Raw genomic sequence first — 19,703 nt, 5'->3', positions numbered from 1 at the left:
GTGGGGATGGATATTGGTATGTTTACAACACCTTCATATAAGTCGTTTCAAAGCATAATATTTGCTTTAAATTAGCTTTATGGTCGGAGCGCAGCAACAATAAAACAGCGTCTCAGTGATTTGTTTTTGTTTTCTATGAAATGAAAAAGAAATTGAGCGTGTCAATGCATGGATGCATGTCGGGTTTTATCTGCGTCTGTTCAGAGAATGTCGACTGACTTACAATCGGGCTTTTTTTGGCTGATTTGGAAATAGAAATAGCCAAAAAAAAACAATGGTTAAAACATGTCCCGCGAGGCGCCTGTAACAGATAGCACAGTGCACTCACTCCAATTCACTCGCTTTAGTTTTGTGTCAGTTTTTAATGCATAACTTTGTGTAACACAGTGCAGTGTTAGCACAAAATAGCATTTAAATGTTTTTTTGTTGTTTTTGTCTCCACATCCACGTTAAGAATAACGTTCAATCTCAAATGCCAGATTTAGGAAACGGGGAGCGGGCAGAAGCCACGTGCTGGATTTTCCTGGGTGGACGAGACCGCAGCTTCCAGGAGAAATATTCTACACCGAGGTTCCGCTCTGTTAACCCTGCAGTTATGTTCTCGGTAGGCAAAGAGGCTCGGCGTGTGGCTGCCAGGGACGGCGACACCTGTTTAAGTTGCTCCTCTCGCAATTTAGTGACTCACTGATTGGGTTGCCGAGTCTGTTCAAGCTCCGCCGGCCCGCGTCGCGTTCAAGAACCCACCCGGAGTGGGGTTTTACACCTCCGCCGTCGCTGTCTATAATTTAATACAGCAGCTGCCAAGTGGATTGATGCAGGATTCAGCTCTCCACGCGGAGTAAACCTGCTGATCCACTTAGGGATAGCAGCTAATTCCTGTCTGTTGAAACAGTCCCGGGCGCTCACTGGGTTCAGTCACCTGCTGCTTGCTGAAGCCATGTTCAGACCACAGATAAGGCCCGTGAATGTCAGACGGACTGCGGTGGGTGCCGCACATCAGCGATCCCCCTCTCCATCCGTCCTCAATGAAATCCTTGTCAATGGGCGATTTTGGCGATGAGTCACGGCCTAAAGCGCCTGCTTCTCATCGTGTGTTATGTAACGCTGCGCTGGGAGATTATGAAGCGCAGCGTAAACACAGAGGAGCCGCTGCAGCCAGTTGTAGGCCGGGTGATATGAGGTGATGAATGCCTTTTATCTAATTGGATGCACTGCTACATGTTGCTAAGTTAATCTTTTACATGCTATTAGCTCAGCTGCTATTAGTCTGCAGCTAAGGCCCATGCATCAAACACCTGATTTCACGAGGGAGGCGTCTCCTCCTCTCGTCCCTCGTCTTTCCTGCAGCATCGCATCATCTGGATCTTAATGTCTGCTCTTGCTGTGGAGATTTTATTTTAGATTTTTACATTCTCCTTTTATGGTTTTTAATATATGATGGGTTTTATTGAAGGAAAAGGTGTCAAGGTGGCTTTTTACAGCACAGTTGACCCCTGCTTCCATGGCTTTTTCATGTGTGTGTGTGTGTGTGTGTGTGTGTGTGTGTGTGTGTGTGTGTGTGTGTGTGTGTGTGTGTGTGTGTGTGTGTGTGTGTGTGTGTGTGTGTGCTCAGTTGTGTGGGTCTGATCCACATCTGCAGCATGTCTTTGTCCACACAACATCCTCTACATATGCAAACCATGGATTGAACCACATTCCGCAGCTGGACGCGCCGTTCCTCCAGCCTTAGCGGGACGTTTCCTGTGCTGCAGCAGGACGCTTCTAATCTAATCACACAGCATTATACAGCACTTCTTTCACAGTGGCTGCGATATGAATTCATGAAATATTAATTTGCACGATACCCATAAATGCGGCTGGGTTTTACTCTGGGTAATCTTGATGTTGGGGTAGTGAGGCGCAGACACACTGTGGCTGTGTGCTGCAACATGTGAGCAGGGTTTTCTGTAAACAGCTTTTTGTTTTCCATTCATACATTATTGACTCATGTAATGCTCACTTCCCTTATGGCCAGTGGTATGAAAATACTATATCTATAGTTCACTGAGTCCAAATTCAGTCTGAAATTGATTGTTTCTGTCGTTAGGCCTTAATAATTTATTCCATACATTTCAAATCACATCACATTGTGTAACTGAGCAGACATAATGACTCTTTGAAGAATTACTTGTATTTGTGTGTTGCCTGCCGGTCATTTGAACTGTCAAACGCTGCGACTACGGTGTTTCCTAAATTCTCAAACTGATTAAATGGACAGTGATTGATTAAACAATGTTCTGCTTAGTAGAACTAATGAGGTGCTGTTTGGTTCTCATTGGTCATGAAGCCGTTTGAAAGGCTCATCAAGGAGCAGAACCAGATGGTTAAGAGCTCATTAGACTCCTCATTTTTTCTAAACGCAGAAAAAGGGTTTGGTAACAGCTGATTAACCCTTTCTTAGGTACAATTGTGGCAGGGCGTCTTCTCGTGTAACATAGTTCTTTCATTGTGATGTTGTTGTTGGAAGGGGAGTATCAGTAATGTCTCAATGGGTTAAAAATTACAAAAATGCCTGTGACATGCGGATGCCTTGTTTTGTCACCTGTCCCTTAAGTATACGGATGATTACAGGAATCTTTGTGGGCACAGGCACATCCTGAAATTCACTGATTATGTTGGAATCACAAGTCTATTACTGTACAAGGTCAGAGCCGACTGGAGTGATGCACCCTGATGTGTCCAGATCAAAGGAAGCAGCCCAATTATTGTCTGTGATCCTGAAGTCCAATCCAGGGACAATTATAGGTGTTTGGGAGTTACACGATTGAGTAAAGGGGAGAAAAAACATTTTGTGCCCTTTTGGTGACGAGAGCGAGAGAGAGTTTGTGCCTTTTAATGAGAACAGAAACCACGTCTTTCTCGCCCACATCTCCCGTCACATTAATCCTCAAAAGCTCCTCGGTGGCCTGTTGTGGAACCTGTGAGAGGCAGGAAATTTGTGTTGCAAGTGTAATGAATGAGATCATTTTCATTCAACAGACCGTCCTCGGCGACGTCTGGAGAGTGAACAAGTCAATTTGAGCCACTCCCTTTAGAGTGCGAGCTGTTTAGACCGGGTGGAGGTCCTGGTGCTTCTTTCACACAGCAAACTTGCTCGCGTTTAAATAATAGATTGTATCGATTCCTCCTCCTCTGTGCCCGTTTTAGCCAACTTAGATCATTATTTGACGCTTTTGTTGTTTTGCTTTTCCTTATTTAACCCGATGCGACGCACATGACACACAGCGGATTATGCAACAACGCATTTAGCATTCGGTTGCTATTGACGACCCAGTTCCAAAATCCACGGTCACATAGGAGAAATACTGCTTTTTCAGTCTCCAGCCTCCAAAACGCTGCATATAGCGGAGCTCAGCGCGTAATCACGAACACAGTGGTGAGTTAGTTCACGCACATACATACTTTAAAGAGTCTAATCCCCTTTGTGAAGCCGTCAGCCTTGTTGTTACATGCAGAATAGGATTATTTGACTCTGTGTGTGTGTGTGTGTGTGTGTGTGTGTGTGTGAGCAGTGTGTTGTACCTGTGTGTGATGCTGTGGTGATGCTGTACAGTAACGCGTGCGCGTGTGTGAAGCGTGGTGGTGTAGGAACATTCTCCTCTCTCTAAAGCAATTTGTTCTCCATCCTCCCGCTCGGCGTGTGCGCCCCCCCCCCCCCGCGAGTCCGTGCGTTAGGCCGCTCGTGATTGGTCGAGTCTGTGGCTCTCATAAAGACGATGTCATGATGGAAATTAATGCAATACATCACCAACGCGCACTCGGACGCGTGCGGCGCACACATACATATAGTAAGAGCGGAACGTGCCCACAAAGAGCAGGGCTTTGCTTCACGCCATGGGCTACTCTGGTAAATAATACAGAAAATAGAAGAAAAGAGCAGGGGGAAAGAACAGAGGGTTTATTTCCAGAAATGCCACATGCAGCAACACAGAAGTACAGTGACATACATTATGTAGAATCAAAGAAGGATCTGTCCAACATGATGGAGAAAACAACAGAAGGAGTCAGGTAGAAACTCAATGAGGAGTCAGTGCACTCTGTTCAGAATTCATGATGATTCTTGAAGCGTTTCACGGGTGGGAAAGGTGACCACGTATATATGTCTGCAGATGCCTGAAAGCTGGACTCCAAACACACTCCGAGGCTGAGCAGATAGATTTAAAGAGACTTAAACAAATTGTCTAGGACCTGGACAAGGCAGGCGGGCGAGCGACAGGTAGCGGGTCGAAACGCGGGTAGTAGATCAAAAAGCGACGCTCAGGAACAAAGAGGAGGACAAGATACAAGCGGACAGCAGCAAAAATGGAGATTCGCTCGGGAGCGAAAGCACAAAGCGACGCTGGCAGTACGGCAGAGCGCGGCTGACGCCCCTGTGGCTTATTCAAATATGTCTCAATGGCAGCGGGGAGGCATCTTCAGATAACGTCACCCGGAGGAGCCGCAGAAGAAGAAGCAGGTCCTCCAAGGCTGCCACCATAGCATGAGCAACCACCAAGCAAGAAAGCGTCCGGTTAAATGAACCACCTCCCATTAAGCAGCTGATTAGCCAAATCAGAACGGAGCAGGTGGTGGCGATTGGGGCACTTTTCTCTGTTGACATTTCGACGCCCGTTCCCCGCATTTAAGGAAATGACTTTCAAACCAGCGGCCGCTCGCCTGCTCTTTAGGTGCGCACGGATGCTAATGTCATCTTTTGAAACCCCTGTCTTTGTAGAAATAGACAAAGAGAGTTGCGGCGACCCCGGGACGCCCCTCTACGGAATACGCGAGGGCGACAGCTTTTCCAACGGCGGCATCCTCAGATTCGAGTGCCAGTTTGGCTTCGAGCTCATTGGAGAGAGAACAATCTCCTGCCAAGACAACAATCAGTGGTCAGCAAACATCCCTATATGCATATGTAAGTATTAGAATAATCCAAGCATGACTTACATGCTACAGGCGCTCGGTTGAATGCAGTCTGACCTGTCACCATGGCGACAGGACAGCGTTTATTGCGGCCTGAAGCGGTTGATGACTGAAAATGCAATGATACAGAATAATGTATTTGGGTGCATCTCATTTCCCTCCCCTTTTTTCCACAGTCCCCTGCATGTCCAACTTCACCGCTCCCTCGGGAACCGTGCTCTCCCCAGATTACCCAGAAGGCTATGGGAACAACATGAACTGCGTGTGGCTCATCCAGTCGGACCCAGGCTCCAGAATCCACTTGGCCTTTAATGACTTTGACCTTGAGGCGCCCTACGACTCCTTGACGGTGAAGGACGGCGAGACCAACGACGCCGGGGTCATCGGGAGGTTCTCCGGCGCCGAGAGCCCTTCGCATCTGACGTCCAACACCAACACGCTCAGGCTGGAGTTCCAGGCTGATCACTCCATGTCAGGAAGAGGCTTCAATATCACTTACAGCAGTAGGTTTTCTAGCAATTTACCATTACTTCCATCACAGTATAGACTTATGTGCCTCAGCTGAGAATCAAACTATGGATCATTATGAGATTCACAAAGGGGGTTAAAGTAGCCCAGAATTACTGGCACAATGTTTAAAATGTGAAAGATTTAGCAGCATCTAGTGTTGGGACAGCAGAATGCAACCGCGGCCTGGCCCTGCTTCAATGTGAGACGTGGTCTTCACTGGTGAGGTTTTCAATATATGTAGAAGGTGGAGCATATATGCGTTTACTATATCCATCAGTAGATCCCTTCATCACTTCATCAATAATGTGAAATATAAAATTATTCCTTTTTCCCTTCTTTTTTTATGTTTGAACGTCCCTTTTAAGTAAAAGTTAAATGTTAATTCATTTTCCCACACCCACCTCATTCAACGACACAAAGAGCAGTTCCGCAAGAGACAAAACGCTTCGTTCAAGACGGGTCAGTTTGTCGCTCCAGCGGCTAAAAATAGAGGTGTAGGCTGCAGACGGGAACGAGAAAGTCCTCCTCCGGCGCTTTGTTGTCGCGCACAGAGCTGGAAGATTGAAGCCATTTTCATCTGGGTGCGGCCGGCGCCGACAGAGGTCCTGCACGCGTTTAGTCAGGAGCCACTCCCTCACCCTCCAAAGCGGCCCGTTTGGGCGCCGCATCCAAATAGAATCGACAGCATGCGCGTCTGAGGCCCTTTTAGCATTTTGGAGGCTCTGTCTTCATTGTAAAGTTGTCAGCCGGACAAACTTTGGTAATTGATCAAAACCCAGCTGACTCTTAGATGTATCGATGAGCTGCTGGTGAGACGCGGAACGTGTGCAGTAAATAAAAGTTCTGATTCTGGCGGCGGGCGCGTGTTTGATGGAGGAGAGCCGCGCTGCCTCCGCTCCACGGCTTTGAGCTAATTCAAGCTAAACACGGCCCCATACCAAACAAACAGACATGGAAATTGATATTGATCTTTTGTTCCGACTGGTTAGTTCGCAAACAGACACATTTCCCGAAATGCTGGAGAGTTTTCCTCAACATTACATCACCTCACATTAAAATGCAGTGATATATCAGTTTGACTGGTTTTCAGATTTTAAAAAACGAAAAAGTCTTTTTAACTAAAACTATTGACCCTGTTTTAAGTGAATGAATCTCTTCTCCAGCGTTCGGCCACAACGAGTGCCCAGATCCTGGCATTCCCATCAACGCGCGGCGCTTTGGCGACAGCTTCCAGCTCGGCAGCTCCATCTCCGTGGTCTGCGAGGACGGTTTCATCAAAACCCAAGGGACCGAGACCATCTCCTGTCAGATAGAAAGAGGAAAAGTCATGTGGAGCGGGCCCATCCCGAAATGTGAAGGTAAATAGTGACTAGACAGCTGATGAAACTGTTAACGTGAGGACAGTGTGTCATCCAAGACATCCTCATTCCTGCAGGGAGGAGGTGGGAATTACTGGCGACAGTGGGAAAAGAGGTGGAGGTGGCCACAGATACAGCATGTATCCATGCTGAGCACTGAGGCTCCTTCTGTGTGCGCAGAGGTCTGTGGAGATGACCTGTAACCTGAATGTGATTTTAACGCGTCGTGAGTGGGTTAAAATAGAAAAGTGGCCTTGACCTGTTTTGTTCGGATGGAGCATTGGGTCGACGCTGTCAGTCAATAAGCAGACGTGATTATCTGAGGACATGACAGTGTCACACAGCCACTGTAGTACATGTACAAAGGAGGCCCGCATTACTGTGATTATGCTCCATGTTATTTAATGTCCCCACATCCATTGTGGTTATTGCGTGACCTACTTGAATCAGAAATCCACTTTTTTGTATTTACTACAGATGAGAACAAATGAACTTGAGGCACTAAGTTAAACATGATCACGTTGAAGGAGCAGATTGGCTTCTGGCTAAATTAACACAATGGTAACAATTAATGTCCTGTTGTTTGAGGGTTTTGAATTGTGATTGTGCCGTTTCCTAAATTGCCTCTTCTTTGGGGATTCATCGTCCTTCTTGTAATATGTGGAAAGCAGTTGGATATGTATGACTTTATTAATGACACACTGATTAAACATGTGTCCTGAGTTTATTTTTAATGAATGTGGTGCAGTGCGTGTGTTAATCAGTTAGTTAGTGTCAGAACTGTCTGTTGTCTTATTTTAAAAGTATTTGGTTAGAATCTCCTAAAAGTGTGTTCTACTCTGCCAAAATTTATTTACAAGTGATTGACAAGTTTATATTTTTGTCTCTCGCAGCTTCTTACGTAAATAGTTTCAGTTCAAAGAGCATAAAGCCACTGTGTGAACTGGACCGAATGCCTAATAAACTTCGTTTTTGTAAAAGCACAGCATGTACTGTATCAGGAAGTAGTTTACTGTTGCAGCAAATCAAGACTGATTGGAGTCAAAATAGAATAGCTTTGAGTGGCCAAATCATCTCCCAGCTTCCTGTTATTCATGTTCTCCGTCCTCGACCCTCGCTCTCCCCAGCCCCGTGTGGAGGCCACTATTCAGCCCCGAGCGGAGTGATTCTGTCTCCTGGGTGGCCTGGTTATTATAAAGATTCCCTCAGCTGTGAGTGGGTGATTGAAGCAGAACCTGGACGCTCCATCAAAATCACATTTGACAGGTGGGTGGCATAATACTGTAATTCTGCAGATTATTGAGGCTCTCGGAGCTTCAAACAGGTAGAACCAGGCCGATTTATCAGAGTCCCCATCAGTCTGAGCAACAAGGTTTCACTGGACCTAATGTTGATGGGGATTCAGCGAGAGTAAAGTAATGAACTCGTAAATTTCATAGGCTGTATAATTAATATGGATATGGCTGATTAATTAAAATAGAATGGATGTGCAATACATTGGCTCATGTTATAAATCTCTGAGCTGTGAATCTGTGACGGGAGCAAGAATTCAGAGGATCAATTTTTACTGGATCTGCATCTGTTTCAACTTTACTTCATTGTAACATCTATTTAAGAGAAGTTTTAGAGGTTGTGGAAGGCGGACGGATCAGTTTAACGTCCGTCTCCCTGCAGCGTATTAACTCAGCCAATAGTGATTAGTTTGAAGTTTGGATATTTGTCATTTTTAATTTGCCGTGTTGTTAATTGGCCTTGTTGGCCATCAAAGAGATAAAAGCCTTAAGTGACCTTGTGAGCATTTAAACACACCACAAAGAATCGCACACAGAAGCCGATTAGACAGACTTTGAAACGTGCATTTTGTCACGATTGCTACAAATAGACTCTGCATAATGTGAAGATCATAAGTGCGAAGCTGCCTTCATTCTTTTAAATTTAACATGAATGCTTTCCTTCCAGAAGGAGATAGCAGCCTTTGATCACATGGACAGAATAATTACCGGCATCAGAGCAGTGATCAAGAAAACGCCTTGTGCTATTTTGCCATCACAGGTTCCAGACAGAGTTGGGCTACGACTTCCTGGAGATCCACGACGGGCCGAACCTCCTGTCTGCGCTCGTCGGGTCCTTTAATGGCACCCAGGTGCCTCAGTTCCTGTTCAGCAGCAGCAACTTCCTTTATCTGCTGTTCACTACAGATAACAGCCGATCAAACGCCGGCTTCAAAATATTATATGAAAGTAAGTCAGAAACAAATAAGCACATTGATTCTCGCTTGATTCTCACGAGGACTTGGTTTAATAGCTGTGATCATTCTGGGAGCCCAGTGCTGTAAGTAGCCTCTCAGACAGGTTTACAAGCTCATCATTAGTCTCTACCCGCGACATACCATGACCTCACAGCGTGGACCCCTATATGAATATGAATGATGCCCACCATCTGTCAGCTCGTCGTTAAGTGGATGCAACCTTTCCTTGCAGGCGTTACAGTGGACAGCTACTCGTGTCTGGACCCTGGGATCCCTGTCAACGGCATTCGCTACGGACAGGACTTCTCCATCGGGTCCACCGTGTCGTTTGGCTGCGATTCTGGCTACAGACTCAGCCACGAGGAGCCGCTAGTGTGTGAGAAGAACCACTGGTGGAGCCACCCGTTGCCCACATGTGACGGTAACTGTCAGAAAGAGCCTCCGACCCGCAGGCAAGGCCGTGTGATCTATCACACGGAGCCTGGTTTATTTTAAGTTGACACATTTTCCTTTATCGCCTGATTTATTATCACAACCCAAGCGATGTGTATGGGCAGCCATGTATGGCAGTAATGTGCAGTCTCATTCCAAATGTTGAGAAATATTCACTTTTGAAAAATGACATTCATACTTATCAGATAATTAGTAGAATATAGTTTCAGTGAGATAATAATCATTTCTATAGACGCGTCCCCAAACATTTTTGAGAGAAAAATGATTCCCATAGAACATGTTTTCTATGACGAAATCAATGGTTGAACCACATACACACGATCATGTGCACACACACACACACACACACACACACACACACACACACACTCACACACTTTGGTGTATGGGGCAATTTGCAGTGAAGGCTGCTGTGGCTGATAGGGTGCGATTTGAGGAGAAGATTAGACATCTGTGTGTGTGTGTGTGTGTGTGTGTGTGTGTGTGTGTGTGTGCGTGCGTGCGTGCGTGCGTGCGTGCGTGCGTGCGTGCGTGCGTGCGAGTTTGTGTGCGTGCGTGCGTGCGTGCGTGCGTGCGTGCGTGCGTGCGAGTTTGTGTGCGTGTGTGCGTGCGTGAGTGTGTGTGCGCGCGCGTCTGCGTGCGTTTGTGTGTGCTCTGCGTCACCACATGTGTGTTTCTTCCTCTCTGTCTGTGCGGTGCTTTTATCCATGTGCCTCCTGTCACCTCCTCTCCTGTGTGAACAGTGAACACAGGAAAGTTTGAGGTAAGGTTGACGAGAGCCTGTGTTGGCTGTCACCTCCTCTCTCTGCTCTCTCAAATCAAGGAGTTAGGGGCACATGGGAGTAGATGAGGGGAAAAGGGGTATCTCTCTCTCTCTCTCTCTCTCTCTATCTCTCTCTCTCTCTCGCCCTCTCTCTCTCTCTCTCTCCCTCTCTCTCTCTCTCGCCCTCTCTCTCTCTCTCTCTCTCGCCCTCTCGCCCTCTCTCTCTCTCTCTCTCTCTCTGGTGCTCTCTCTCTCCTTGTCCTGGTTGAGCAGGAGAGGAGGCAGGAGACAAAGATGTGGCGCTGCTGCATCATTTTTATGGCTGCAGCTTCCAGCTTCTTGGCTTATTCGCTTGTTAACCACATTGAAATTGCACAATACCTGAGACTGGCAGCGGTTTCCTACAAGGAGGCAGCTTGAGCATGTAAACACCATCAACACTGCCATTAGACTGTTTACACGGCATGTACCACACCAATATAGCAGCCATTTGCTCCTGTGGAGGGTAAGAAATGGTCTCGTCTGATGACTGACAGCCATTCCACAATGAGTCGATCCTCGAAAATGTACCACAAATCCTTATGATGAAGAGTGTATGATAAAAAAACAATTTGTGATAACCTTATTAGAAAGATCCTAAAAGGAAATGCTCATTTTATCCCTAGATGCTTATCAGAACCAGATTATGCTACATTATTATGAAGCTGTGACCAACATAATAATTTTAAATAACAAGTCATTTTTGCTTCCAGAATCATTTACTTTAGAGGATATTTTAGTATGTGTAGATTGTAAGATTGGCACCTACCTTCCCTCCAGCATTAACATGTGACCAGACCCTACACACACCCTGCACTGACAGCTGATGGCCTTTGCACCGTGTGCTGCGTGGTCCCTCACCTCAGTGTCCACGGGTGTGACTTGTCAGAGTACAGCACAAAGCGAAGAAAGGCACATTTTCACCCTGCTGGTGTTTGATGCTGCGTCTGTACATGCAGCAACAAACTGTGTGTACCCGCAGTGATTTCCATCCATTTGATTCTAAATCTGAGACCCTGCAAGGCTAAAAGTGGCCAGCCACGATCCTGACCTACTGCAAAGGAGCCTGAGTCTGAGCCTTTTGTTGCTCGGGTCCCAACTTGTATTTGAATTGAGTGTTCGGAATCTGACGCATGGTGGAAAATGGAGCGACACGGAAAGAAGCGAAGGAACAAGCAGGGACAGAAATGTAGAGCAGTCTATTCTCACATAGCTTAGCATTAGCATTGTGTGTGTAGCACTGAGCTTCCTGGCTGCTGTGTGTGTGTGTGTGTGTGTGTGTGTGTGTGTGTGTGTGTGTGTGTGTGTGTGTGTGTGTGTGTGTGTGTGTGTGTGTGTAGTTTTTAGTCCTGTTGTAATTTCATGCTCTTTCTGGTGTTTAACCATAGATTGAGGGTAAAGATCCTGATGCTGTGTAGTGGTTCGAGGGAATGTGCAGCGTCGCTTGCAGAGATGCTGGTCAGCAGTGACCGTGCTCCTCGGCGACATGGCCTGGTAAAAATTTCCTGCTCAAGGAAACTTCAGCAGAACTTTCAGTTTTGACCTTCTCCGCGCCGCTCTGCCTCCGTTGCACATTTGAGGTAATGCTATGGCATTTTATAGGGTCATTGTAAGAGAAAATTACAGGCCAGTCAGCCAACTGTAGGATGAATCAACTGGACCGAGCAGAAATGAAGCACCTTGCAACACATGCGTGCATTAGTATGCATAGAATGAGCAGCAGCTCTGCTGAGGACCTGAGGACCTCGGCTCCGAGCGACTCTGTGCGACCACAGGTCTCTCGCTGCATAACAATGTGCACAGCTCAACTAGGTGCCAAACTCGCAGGGTCATCCTGAGGTGCTGCTGTGAGGATTAGTGTGTTTTAAGGACTCCCTAAGAAACATTTGCATTGGCCCACTGCATCGAAAACCACCGCTCGGAATTACTGAAAGACAGACTAGACATTTTCGACTGGCTGAACTCTGTGGAGTCGTTCCACAGCATTAATGACGTGGGAAAGTGGCTTAAATAACTGTGAAGCGTTTGTTTTTGTTGTTATTTCTATTGCAGGGGTTCAGAGACCGTCCATCCCAAAGCAACAGGAATCTTGCAAATAGCTTTTCACATCTTCCACTTCTCAGCAGAGAAAATTACACTTGTTGTCCAGACGGCCATTTGTTCCATAACAGGCCTTTTAGCCAGGATGCTGATGTCTTCTGCTGGTGTGGAACCCGCATGGTTTCCTTTAGTCCTGTTGGTTTATCGGAGGACAGGTGCTCCCGTTTGGACTATTTATAGCCCATGTGTTGGCAGCTGCAGCTCGTAGTTTTATGTAGATGTGCTTTTATGGTGCTGCTCTCATTATGCATGGGCTGTTCGTGTGTGGTCGCATGTTGAGCATGTGCTGCCACATAATCTGACCTGTGAGATGCGCCACTACAAAGTGTACATGTACACAGTGTGCTGTTTGTTGAATACTGTTGTCATGTATTTCTGTAACTTGACACTGCTGAAGGTATAAGCAGAGCTACTTCATCATATCCAGGTGTTTTTTAGTTCAGGGACATTAAAGAACTTTACAGAGAGGGTTTTTTCTGACCTTTCTGGTATTTTTATGCTGTGCAGCAGTCTGAACACTTAAGGTGAAGCTATTGAGGAACACTGTGATGCATCAGTGTTTTCCCATTTCTTAATGTGACAGTACAAAGGTTTTGCACGTTCATGCATGCAGACCTTTCTACCCACAACTCTGTGGGGAGTTGGATTCCTCTCTCTCTGGCTCTATCTTCCTCCTCCACAGCATCTGTGCGTGTGTGTGTGTGTGTGTGTGTGTGTGTGTGTGTGTGTGTGTGTGTGTGTGTGTGTGTGTGTGTGTGTGTGTGTGTGTGTGTGTGTGTGTGTGTGTCTCTACATGTGTGTATATGGAAGTGTTAAACGTCCTCAGGGAAGCATTATCTGTTTTAGCTATTAACAACCTGACGCTAACCTTCTCTCTGCCTCTGTCCCATGTCTCACACATCTCTACCTCTCTCTCCCGCTCTCTCTCTCTCCCCCCCAACTCTGTCTCTCTCAATCTTTTCAGCTCTGTGTGGCGGGGATGTTAGAGGTCCCTGGGGAACCATCCTTAGCCCCGGCTATCCAGACAGCTACCCTTCATCCCTCAACTGTACCTGGACTGTTGAAGTCAGCCATGGGAAAGGCAAGAGACACATACTGTATAGCCTCACATTACTAATAGAGACAGCAGCAAGCAGTACATCACTGCAGCTTACATACATTTATACTACTAGTCTACTATACGTATATATTTAAAATAAAAGCACACTGTATAGATATTTACCGGCTGTGATGTAAGGGATTCACTGCTCACTGCAGTTCCACAGGTACAGTATGAAGCAGCCGAGACTCAAGCAAACTTTAAAGGATGATCTCTCCCATCTCTCCTGTGTGCGTTTGAAACAGGAGTCCAGTTTCAGTTCAACTCCTTTCATCTGGAGGACCAACATGATTACCTCCTAGTTACCGAGAACGGGAGTTTCCTTCAACCACTGGCTCGCCTGACCGGCAACGAGTTGCCTAGCAACATCAATGCTGGTCTCTATGGCAACTTCAAAGCCCAGCTTCGATTCATCTCTGACTTTTCCATTTCATACGAGGGCTTCAACATAACTTTCTCAGGTAATTCACTTGACTATAGACATGTACCGTTACCAGGTCCAGAAATAATTCACTCTATTGCTCTAAAGTGATCAGAAGGCTCTTAAATTAGATCATCAAAGAGAATATGTCATCCACCTTGAGGACAAGAATGTGTCTCTGTTCTTCTGATGGAACGCTTTGATAGCATTTGACATGCAAATCTATATTGGGTTTAGGCAGTTATAAAACATTTACACCATTAAATTAATAAATCTAATGACTGAATGTGCATAATTGTGCTTTGAATGAATAACGTAGTCTTAATCCACTTACAGTACTTAGAATAATCAGTAGTAAGAAAAGCTGCACTGGGGTTACTTCACATGTAATAAACAGCATCCACTTCAAATATGCGCTCTTAATTATATTTTAGTCGACTGATTCCTTTGTACATGTTTGTTTTATTTTTACCCAGCAAATTCCTAAAACGGACCTCGATAAAAGTGAACACACATATCGCTGACAGATTAATGTCATTTAATGAAATGCAACCTAATAAGCAGGTGTTGTGGGTACATACTGTTTGTCTTATCATCCACCCACTAGTTGCACAGTATAAAGGAAATGGTATGAGGAGATCAAGGCCTCTGTTGCTTAGTTGACTCATATTCTCCTGCTCAATAGAGATATTTCACCACTGGCTTCAAGACATTGTCATAAAACCTTGTGAGTACCTTAAGAAATAAAGAGGCACAGAGGAGGAAGGTTTCACAACATTAAACTCCCTGAAATCTGCAGTTAAACCACACCAGTCACAGTTACTCTGACACCACCACCATCCGAAATGGTTTTAAGGGTGTGTAGTTAAAACCAGTCCAATGCAGCTTCTATCCCATAAATTCAGATCCCCGAAATGAATGAGCACTTGACTGTGAGTCTGTGCTGAGGGACATTTAGAGCCGCCCAGCCGGTCTCTGCTGTTACTCAGAATGGAACACATGGCAGGTGTCGCCACAGATGTGACTTGCCAATTTTAGCGTGATCAACATGCTGTGTCATACTGTAGCAGGTCCTGAAAATACACATCCCATCAACAGCCACGGAATAAATCTGCTGCTTGGCTCCCTGAGATCCCGGCCCTGCGACATTTGAGCTTGTTTAGTTCAATCTGGTTTTCATATTCATTTATCTATTAATTATTCGAACTTTAAAGGTGACGAATATTAATTTGTTGCTTTAACATCATTAGTTATTAAAGGTTGTCGTTACACTATAATTTTGAAATTTCTCACGTTAACACAGAACTTACAAAAAAGTATAGATTAAAAAGCATTTGACTTTTTTTTTCATTGTCAACTTTTAGAGAACACGTACATGTACTAATGTTACATGAGTCTGTGTATAAAAAACAGCTGATCCTTCGGGCTTTGTTTACTGTTGTTTTTGGCAGAATATACTTTGGAACCATGTGAGGATCCTGGAATGCCTCATTTCGGCCGGAGGAACGGCTACAGCTTTGGCGTTGGAGACACCTTGTCTTTCTCCTGTAACATGGGATACAGACTAGAGGGGGCGCCCGAGCTAATCTGTCTGGGCGGCGGCCGAAGAATGTGGAGCGCGCCTGTCCCCAGATGTGTTGGTACGTGTGTACTAATGCTTATGGCTGTTTTAATATTAGTAGCACTCTTCTAACACAGAGGAAATGGTGTCAGGGAGTCGTCAGTGTGAGTCCTGGCATCTGTCCCAGTGTCCGGATTCTCTGGGTGTAGTAGCCACACAAAAGCCGTCTCTCAGTGCTGTTAATGGAGAACATCAGTTTGAGCATCAGTTAGCATCGGTAACTTCTGGATCTTTCTCAGCAGGAAACATATTAAATGATATTGATTTGTTTGCAAATGTGAAATCAATGAGGAGCAATAATAAAAGCACACGGGGTTGATTTTATCCACACGGTGAGAGGCGTGGGCTGTGCACGTGTGCAGAAGCCGCCAGGTTCATCAAACCGCTGCTGACGACGAGCTAAAGGCGCGTGTGGTTCTGTGCCTTTAACATGCAGAGACCCATAATGCAATAAGGTCGGAGTGGTGTCGCATGCCAGCGTTGAGGGAAGGTTGAAGGCAGAGGAGAGCGAGAGAGGCACATGCTGCACTGTAGCGCGGGCGAGAGAGGAGCGAGGGAGTTAAAGAGGGAGAGGGTGGAAAGGTAATTTACTAAATGGAAACTGTAGCAGTGTGATTTATTGACGATGTGACAGCTGTAATATGACTATTACACCAGTAGCGACACAGAGAGGGGGAGAAGACGGAAAAAGAGAGGGACGAGACAAAGCTGCGGTAGATAAAGGGCACATCCGAACTGAGGAGACAGCCTGTGTTTAGGTAAATTAGATTCAGAATGTTACTATGGGCCCGTGCGCCACCACGGCTGCAGCCGGCTCACAATACGGCTGCTTCATCATCAATCATCATCATCCTCAGTGAAAAGCTGAAGGAATCCAGTGATCTGAAACTTTTATTCAATAATACTGAAAAACCTTCAAAAGCGACTCAAATCCTCAAAGATGTATAATAAAAGTTTGCTCCTCTGACACGTACCCCCTCTGCTCTGCTGCTCTGTCCTGGTCACCAGCCGAGTGCGGCTCCTCGGTCATAAACAACGAGGGCATCCTTCTCTCGCCGAACTACCCCATGAACTATGACAACAACCACGAGTGCATCTACAGCATCCAGGTACGTCGCTGCAGTCACGCGGGCGCCGCTGGGAGGTGTTCATTGGTGTTTACATGTCGGTGGATGTGGGCTGCAGGTGCAGGCGGGGAAGGGCATCAACATCTCTGCTAGAACGTTCCATCTGGCCCAGGGGGACATACTGAAGGTACACACACACACACACACACACACACACACAGACCCTGTGACGTACAGTGGAGCCCGATTGATCTTTGCGTACGTGCGTCGCTGCAGATTTATGACGGGAAAGACAACACGGCCCAGGTCCTCGGCGCCTTCACGGGATCGTCCATGCTGGGCCTGACGCTGATCTCCACTTCCAACCATCTCTGGCTGGAATTCTACACCGATGAGGAAAGCACCGGGGAAGGATTCAAGCTGGTCTACTCCAGTGAGTTCACTGAGCTAAAGAATCTGTTGTTTACAGTTTTGTTCTAACTCCACCAATAAATAAGAAGGAGAATTGGCCTGTGCACACGGGTACTGAAGTACACAAGTATACACTCCAGAGTTGTATGTACTTAAAAATTATATGAAGTAAAATATAGAACGCCGGTGCAGTAGCATGTTATTAAATATAATGATAGTTATGTAAAGGGGAATATTAACACTTGCTGTGATTGTACAAGTGGCGCAATCAGATAAAAGCTGCTCGACTGCTGACTCACCTCAGGCCGACGTGCTAGTCTGTGCACGGCTCCATGTGGTTCAACCACTCACGCGGACGAGGAGCGTCCATCAGAACGGCTCCTGCATCCTAGTCGCGCCCCTCAATGATCGCCCGGCTCCAGTTTGACTGAAGACGATCCTCATCTGTTGCGAATCCCTCCACTGAAGGAAACCTGTGGCGTTTGATTAACAGAGCTCCGCTCTCGGCTTTGTTTCAGCTCAGGAACAGGGTGTTAAAGGTGCGTTGTGACGTTCATTAAAGCCCGCCCACATTTGGCCGTGGCCTCTTAGACCAGTGCTGTAGTTGGAATTAGAAGAATGAGTTTAAACGGAGTCATCCAGGATCCTTTGGCTTTGAAGCCGTGCTGCGTCTGTGCTGTGGGTCGAGCAGAGCAGCGCTCACGTCTCCGTTCCTGCAGCACCGCTTGGTTTAAGCTTGAGCTCCACACGGAGGCAGAGGTAAAGAAGACTGCAGCACATCTCCCCAGCTCTGTTGTTCAATATACAGTAAAGGCTGGGATACATGAAACGTGGGTTTTCCCTGAGCGCTCACTGCTCAGGGAACAGTTCCAGACGGGCGGCCCGTCACAACTGGGTGTCAGGATGATTGCACAATGGTAATTCTTATGGATTTAGACATGCACCTCTCTGCACTGCTGGTTTCTAGGAAACCACTCAAATCCTAGCTCACATACCTTCCAGGTAATGCCTCAGATCAAACCCTTATAGCTTTGTAAGGATAAGCTATTTATATACAGCCCGCCTTTACATCCCTTTCTTCAAATGATTTCAATATATATATTTATTTGGTAATATTTTGAATATTACAACAGAAACAGAGACAGACTGTGAAAAACATTAAATTGGATCAAGTGTATATTCGCTCTGGAATCAGTCCTAATATTAGTATGTTTCATGTATTATTTTCTGTTTTTATGATTAAATTTGGATGAGAGCTTAATTGGATCTGTGCTATCAGCGGGCTCCAAAGCAGTTGAGTGTGCCAGATATGAAGGGAATAGTGCGGTGCATCCAAACAACTCGAATTCTGCCTCCGCCGGCGGGGCCTGGACGTCCCTCGGTGAGTATTTTAAGCAGCACACACTGTAAAGGCTGTTTGTCCGTCTTTGTCTAGGCTTCGAGCTGTCTCATTGCGAGGACCCAGGCGTGCCTCAGTTCGGCTTCAAGGTCAACGACCAGGGCCACTTCTCGGGGAGCAGCATCACGTACAGATGCGAGCCCGGGTACACCCTGCACGGAGCCTCCACCCTGAAGTGCATGACGGGGGAGAGGAGGGCCTGGGACAACCCACTGCCCTCATGCATCGGTATGTGAGAGGCCCGGATGCACATAATTACGGGCTGAACTTTAAATGATCCTCTTTAACAAGCGGGAGAGGTAGAGCTGAGGAGAGGCTTTCAGCGATACTGCTGTTTGTGCTGTGGTCCATGACCGTTTGGTCCTTTGTCCATAGACATTATGTCACGTGTTTGTTGAGCAGCTGCACATTTAGAGACTTGTTAAAGGTATTGACTTTGTTTAAAAAATAATAAATGCATTGTAAAAAAAAAATGCAGGATCTAGTGGGTGAATAGATCTCATCATAATTAGCCTCCTTTGAGTGCTTTTCTTCCGGAATTGATTTTGGCACGGAGCGGCTCCCCGGCTGTGACATGCGCCGTGTCTGGAGCTCAGCTACAGTCAGGAACGTCTCGCTTAACGGGCGCCGTGCCGTTACTTCATGCAAAGCCTTCAATAATCTGCAAAGAAAACACATGGAGGCCAATTTCCTGTAAAATCACTTTTGTGCTTTTTGGTCGCACACTGAAGTAGTTCGAGTCTGGACCGAAAGGCTGTTTATTGAGACGATTGCGGTGCCTGGACTCCACATGAATGTTTTCTGTTCCCACAGTGAGTGATTTCTGCCTCTTAATGGGAGCTGCCCTCACCTCTGCTTAGCTCTCACACACACGCACACACACACACACACACGCACACACACACACACACACACACACACACACAAACACTTTGTTTACATTACATGCTGCTAGTTCCTTTTTTATTTTAACCTCTGATTTTGTCTTTAAATGTGAATCATACATGACGCAATTACTGGATATTCACATTTTAATCAGTTTTGCTTTGCTACACACCACTTTCTCAAAGGCACAAGGAAACAAGCCAACCTAGTGCAAATCAACTCCCCTTTGAGTATTGACATATTTCTACATATTCCGGTGCAGCATCGTTGCCTTTTTAATTCATTGTTCAGGGCTTTAAAGTAATGGGAAATTATAACCTCACAGTATGTCAATAAGCCAATAATGGCTGTGTAATTTCAGGCCCACAGAACTCATGCACCCACA

The 19,703-nt window shown here is 46.1% G+C and overlaps 1 protein-coding gene across 11 annotated transcripts in view; it reads left to right on the top strand.

The window, feature by feature from the left end:
• Positions 1–19,703, top strand: part of LOC114865884 (CUB and sushi domain-containing protein 3-like) — a 215,636-nt gene that overhangs the window by 150,790 nt on the left and 45,143 nt on the right. For all 11 annotated transcript variants that reach the window (XM_029167379.3, XM_029167380.3, XM_029167378.3 and 8 more), the window contains 13 exons: positions 4,754–4,936; positions 5,121–5,447; positions 6,618–6,812; positions 7,940–8,078; positions 8,865–9,052; positions 9,293–9,481; positions 13,380–13,496; positions 13,760–13,975; positions 15,387–15,575; positions 16,565–16,665; positions 16,742–16,810; positions 16,900–17,056; positions 18,470–18,661. In XM_029167379.3, coding sequence (XP_029023212.1) covers positions 4,754–4,936; positions 5,121–5,447; positions 6,618–6,812; positions 7,940–8,078; positions 8,865–9,052; positions 9,293–9,481; positions 13,380–13,496; positions 13,760–13,975; positions 15,387–15,575; positions 16,565–16,665; positions 16,742–16,810; positions 16,900–17,056; positions 18,470–18,661 — 2,262 coding nt within the window. The remainder of the gene's footprint in view (positions 1–4,753; positions 4,937–5,120; positions 5,448–6,617; positions 6,813–7,939; positions 8,079–8,864; positions 9,053–9,292; positions 9,482–13,379; positions 13,497–13,759; positions 13,976–15,386; positions 15,576–16,564; positions 16,666–16,741; positions 16,811–16,899; positions 17,057–18,469; positions 18,662–19,703) is intronic.

The sequence above is a fragment of the Betta splendens genome, chromosome 11 (genome assembly GCF_900634795.4).
Source record: "Betta splendens chromosome 11, fBetSpl5.4, whole genome shotgun sequence".
NCBI lineage: Eukaryota > Metazoa > Chordata > Actinopteri > Anabantiformes > Osphronemidae > Betta > Betta splendens.
Note: the sequence above shows the minus strand (reverse complement) of the source record. Positions and strands in the feature narration are given on the sequence as shown.